This window comes from Macrosteles quadrilineatus, unplaced genomic scaffold (assembly GCF_028750875.1).
Source record: "Macrosteles quadrilineatus isolate MER2022 unplaced genomic scaffold, UCM_ALF_1.0 Scaffold_6__1_contigs__length_79288215, whole genome shotgun sequence".
NCBI classification, from domain to species: Eukaryota; Metazoa; Arthropoda; class Insecta; order Hemiptera; family Cicadellidae; genus Macrosteles; species Macrosteles quadrilineatus.
In genome coordinates, this window is record NW_026542599.1 from 36,068,765 (window position 1) to 36,074,764 (window position 6,000).

The 6,000-nt window shown below is 33.3% G+C and overlaps 1 protein-coding gene across 1 annotated transcript in view; it reads left to right on the forward strand.

The window, feature by feature from the left end:
- Positions 1-2,257, forward strand: part of LOC128997460 (zinc finger protein 423 homolog) — a 62,362-nt gene extending 60,105 nt beyond the window's left edge. The window contains exon 30 of the mRNA XM_054423099.1: positions 1,772-2,257. Within this exon, the coding sequence (XP_054279074.1) occupies positions 1,772-2,140 (369 nt within the window). The 3' untranslated portion in view covers positions 2,141-2,257. The remainder of the gene's footprint in view (positions 1-1,771) is intronic.
- Positions 2,258-6,000: the final 3,743 nt, after the last annotated feature.

Here is a 6,000-nt window from a genome sequence, read left to right on the forward strand (position 1 = left end):
AAGTAGGCTATAGTGATTTCCTGATTTTTTGTTATATTTTGTTGTTCTGTATAGCAGAGTGGCGCATATATTTATACTCGTAAGGTCCAATAAAAGTATAAATGTAATGATTTATACTACAGAACTATATAACTTCAATAGGATTCAGCCTAAGTTAAAAAGAAGCCATTTCATTTTCATGTACAACACTGACATTTTATTAACAAAATAAATGTAATCATAACAAATATATACTTTTCCTTTAGTTAAATTATACCTCTGTATCTCAGCCCTAAATACCTAATTATTTAATTGAAACAGTCTTACTTTATGATGGCCTTCCGTAGAGCTCTATTTTAATACAGGAACTCGTCTGTAAAAAAAATATACAAATGCATAAATATTACTAATATAACTATTCTAAATATAAATTTCAATTTCCATTTTCTTTCGTACAATGTGCTTTTTGCAAGTTAACATACTTATAACCTAATTTAACATATTTTAGAATTTGAGGTTAACCAACAGTGAATATTATTTTCCCATATCCATGTTCAATTGTATTTTTAAGACAAGTTTTTTAATTTCAGATTTTACTTTCCTAGATTATAATGGATAATAATATTTTGTACTTACAATGTCTACGAGATTTGCCTGCCATGAGATACAGAATTATGAATGAAATCAAACTTAGTGAGGGAAATGAAAAAAGAAACAATGTTACCACTACAAACAATTAAAATAAATCAACTTTGCTTCTTACATACTATAACTAAATTTGCTGGATTTTTTTTTTTTAACAAACAATATAAGAATCAGTATAGGGGCAAGGCCCCACTAGAAAAAGAGGCCATGCTGCATCGCAACACTACTTCACTGTGGAGTGGTGGATAGTTGTTTGTACAGTAGAGAGTCAAAAATCTGAATGTCAAAAAACTGAAATGTCAAAAATCCTAACCGCTCCTTAGGGCTTTAAAATTGTGAATTAGCACAGAGACAGGGAAATGGCGCCTGGCAGGGAAATGAGTGAACGAACCGAGCCAGTCTTTGTTTTGTTCGTTTCCAATGTATAAACTCCACATATATTTTCAAGAAACGAATACAGTATAATGTATCAAAAACAATACTTTCTCCATATACTATGGTATAGGGGGAGAAAGTAAAAATACCTAAAGTAAAATAAAATACCTATAAGTAAAGTACAAAAATCAAAGCATTATTTTTATTTCATTCACTGTATCCTAGAATTGTATGTTTAATACTGTAGGCATAATCATGTGTCTATTAGGCATTACTTGGCTGTTTGAAAATCCGAACAAATCAGTAATCTCAACTACCTGCGCTCCCAAATGGTTCGGATTGTTGACTCTCCACTGTACTAAAATCTTACCTTTAAATCAGACAAACAGCCAGCTTATTTACCTAAAACATATGGGATATAGCATTGAATCTACCAAAGAATCTATCCACTATTGTTATGTCATGGATCCTGCAGCATGACCTGTTTTCTAATGGGGCCTTAATAGGGGCTAGGTACAGGTTACCCTCTGGTTTTTTGTAAGAATATTTTTAATCACAAAAGTTATGCTTGAGTCATACCACGAATGTGTCACCATTCTGAAAATGTTCTGCTTATTTAAGACTGGTACCTATTATTTTATTTAAGCAATATTTAAAAAACTTAATAGTAAGATTATAAAACTTTGAAACTGTCTAAATCTTTAAACCCTCAGGGCCTCAGACACAGGGAGATAAAAAAATTTAATTATTTCATCCCTAATGTTTGTTTCAGGGTCCTCCCTACTTTCCGTTCAGAACAAAAATGGAATCAGCCAATTCTTCACCACAATCATCAGAGAGTCCAAAAGATGTTTCAACTGAGGAAAGAAGACCAAAGACCGCTGAATACAAGTGTAAAATTTGTAACAAGGAATTTGACAATGCTGTTTCCCTGGAGGCTCACAACCAGCAACATCACGATTCCGAGAAAGAAATACTGGAGGAGGAGAGGAATATAAAGAAAGAGATCAAAGAAGAACAGGTTGAAGAAGAGGAAGAGGAAGAACAGATAGATGTTGGCGATCATCACAGTGAAGACACAGCGAGATCTGAATGTTCCGTAGCCTCTGAAACCCTTCATGAACAGTCTAACAGCTCGTAAATATGTAAATGTATGAAAAAAACATTTTGTTTGTCAAGGCCAAACTGAAAAAAAAACTGTTATCAATATATATTGCATTTATATACTGGTGGAATGTAATAAATCTTTTGTACATAAGTTTTTAATCAATGTTTTAAAGTATTTTTAGAGTATCTGTGATAGTAAACTTTATCTGGCTGTATGTAATTTTGCATCTTTTGATCCTAATCAAAGCCTTATTGATTATTTATTGTTCCAATCAATCCTGGTATCATTGTACAGTTGCTATAGTAATTGTAAATATTTTAGAGGCTCACTTTTGTTTAATTCAACTGGTTCTTGTGCTGTTAAACTCGTTATAGTTGGTATTGTTTGTATTTTTATTGTTAACATTTATTTAATACAAGCTTTGTAATTTTGTTACTCAAGTTGTTATGGGAAGAGTTATTCCATGTAATCGTTTGCTTGGTTCAGGAAGTTTTCCTGGTAAATGGGAATTAATTTCGGTTTTTTTTTGGGTGATACAGTGATGTTTTAAGGTTATGATTAAAAACTGTAATAGTACAACTTAAGATGATAATACTCTGTATTTATTTTGATTTTACTCTGTATTCCAGAAGGACAAAAGTTTTGAGGACTTTGTTTTGCTCACATATCTTCAAAAGCTTCAACAAATTGAAACTTACAATCACTGACAACTCAATCTTTTGAAGTTTTGTTGATTTATTCCTATGAATCACGGTATGAAAATATAAGAATGTTTTGCGGTATACATTTTTACTTTGTTATATATTATTAGATGTATTGCATTTATTTTTGTTATGTTTTTTATAAACCAAAGTATATTGTACAGTAAAATACAGCTCTCTACTTCCAAAGGAAATTTCATTAAACTAACCTACCATTCCTCACTATAGAATAGGGGATGTGTAAAAGTTGTATGACATAATAATACTGTTATCTCTGTGTGTGTTTTTTTAAAATACTAATCTAAAATAATAGGGATTTTTGAGTTTGGTAAGGAAAAGTAAAATAAAACTTTATGAGAAGAAGAGAGGGGGGGGGGGGTGAGGAGGTAGGCCTATTTACTTGTTAGTCTTACCTTATCCATCTTACCTTCTACAAAAGTGTAAGGTATGCTTTTTCAGTAGGAAGTAAGAGAAAAAGTTAAAGAAAAAAAATTGTCAAAAATTTTGATGTTTTTCCCCCACCCTCTTTTTTTACAGGGTCCTCGAGGTCCAAAACTTGGGAAAATGTTGATTTATCATCCCTGAACAACATCCCCAAGTTTCATTAACTCCCGACCTTTTTCCATCTAACACCTCTTAATTCTACCTGCCGACTGGACTATTCGACAATTGATATCTATGGGATATATTGGAAGTGAAGTATTGGAATGATAAATTAGATTAACATGGCTACATTGTGATAAGAGACCCAGTGTGGGCTTGTGGGAAGAAAAATTATAATGTTAGCATTGTGATATGACCCATTGAGTTTGTGGGAAGATAATTTACCACTGTGATGAGATAGTGGGAAGATAAATTACCATGGGAACATGTGATAAGAGGTAGTGGGTTTGTGGGAAAGGGAAGATAACAAATTGCAATGGAGAACATGTGATAAGAGATAGTGGGTTTGTGGGAAGATAAATTAACATGGGAACATGTGATAAGAGATAGTGGGTTTGTGGGAAGATAAATTATCATGGGAACATGTGATAAGAGACAGTGGGTTTGTGGGAAGATAAATTATCATGGGAACATGTGATAAGAGACAGTGGGTTTGTGGGAAGATAAATTATCATGGGAACATGTGATAAGAGACAGTGGGTTTGTGGGAAGATAAATTAACATGGGAACATATGATAAGAGATAGTGGATTTGTGGGAAGATAAATTATCATGGGAACATGTGATAAGAGACAGTGGGTTTGTGGGAAGATAAATTCCATGGTAGTAGATAGTTACCATCGTTACACTAATTTTGACGTGTATGATGATTATTTGTTATAAAGTATAATTATTTTACAGTGCCAAGAAAATAAGCAATTTAATTTTGATTCATACATTTAAACACGTTTTCCTCTTGCAATATAAGTAACATCACATCGTTGATGTTCGATCATGGCTGTGTAGAGGTAAAATAAAACTGTAGGTAGCACTTAATAAGAGAATTTTGAGATATGTTAAACACTACTTTTATTTTACCTAGAGCATTGGAAGTAGGGGAATAGGGGATTGTATGGTTGTAAAAGCCATGAGCCTATGAGCTGGTATATTTTTTGTGAAATTTCCCTCTAGGGAAATAGCTATCATCGTAGTAGGTGGCACGGTAAAACCTAGGCCCGGGAGTCCCGGGCTGGGACTTATTTACTTTTTCATTTTGATGTCTCCAGAGGCCAAAAAAGGCTATTTGTACAAATGTTGATATATAGATTCCATCCATGAACACGATAACTTGAGTAATTTTTGTCCGATTTTAATAAAATTTGGTTTGAAGGTGTTGGGCAGGAGAAACTTGAATGAGTTTGTGAACCAGCGTGATTGGACCATGGAAACGGGATTTGATGGGGTAAAAATTAGTTTTTCTTATTTTTCACCCTCAAAACATAAAATTTCCTAATTACTCTCTAAACAAATTTGAAAAGTTAAAAAAAATTATTTAGTATATTGTAATGTTTTTGTACGGTCATTGATTCTGAAAATTATTTAAAAATTGTTATGTTATTCTTATGGAGAATAAGTAAACTGTTGTAGTTTGCTTGTTTATGCATATTATTTGGATCAAACTTGACACATTAATAATTTTAACTAAGTTATTAATGTTATATATACACATACACACACATTCCTGATCAAAGTTATTGGTGATTTGAATTCAAACGGTTGGCTACACAGCCTGTTTATGCTAGGTTTCTCACTTGTGTTTTGTGACTGTTGTTGTATTAAAATGTGAATAAATAGCTGATGTCACCTGTCAGGCTGTCTGCCATATCTTATGGGGCGTTTGGCGCTAGACAACACTACTTGTTGCAACGTTGCCATTGTTGCCAATTCTACAAGGGTGAGGCCTGGAGTTAAGGTGGCAGTGGAAAAAGTCCATCCAAGAAGAAAAATACAGGCTATTGTAGGGGAAACTATCACGAAAGTGATGAAAAACTAGAGGAAGGGTCCTATGATGTTCAATGATTCATCAGAAGGACTCCATAGGACGTTATTTTCCATCCTTTAAATAATCTGGATTAGAAACAGTACCACTGTTGTTAATAAAACCTTCTCCAAAATTGGCCAAATTAGTTAACTCAGAAATGTAAATAAATAAGAGTTATGTTGTAAATCATTGAAGTATATTTATTTCAAATCCAATCATGGTTTTTTGGGCCACCCAGTATGACATTTAAAAAATCATATTCATATATATTCATTGGCCTTCATCATTGACCCTCTAGTAGAGGAAGTAGATTTGTATTGGACGGTTTGCAAATTCATTTAGAACTCTTAGACATGAAACAAGTTTAAAGTCATCGGATGCTAAAAGTTTACAATCCTTTAGCTCTAAAGATTGTCTTCCTTAGCTATTCCCAGAATGTGGTCTATTTTTGGTACGTTTTGAAACTTTAAAGAAACCATTGGCCATGAAATAAAAGTGGTTTTATAATCAATGGGATAGTGCACTCTGTCTGACATAGGACAAAAGACTGCATTACAGGAATCCAACTTTAGTTCACCATGCTACCCAAAAAAGTATAACAGCTGTTTTATTTCTACGCTCATTCTTCTTCTCCATTCCATATCCATTTCTATGTGTTCCGGAATCCGGACACTCGGACAGTCGGACTCCGACACTGTCTCTCTGTCTAGTGTCTCTTCTCTGTCTCTG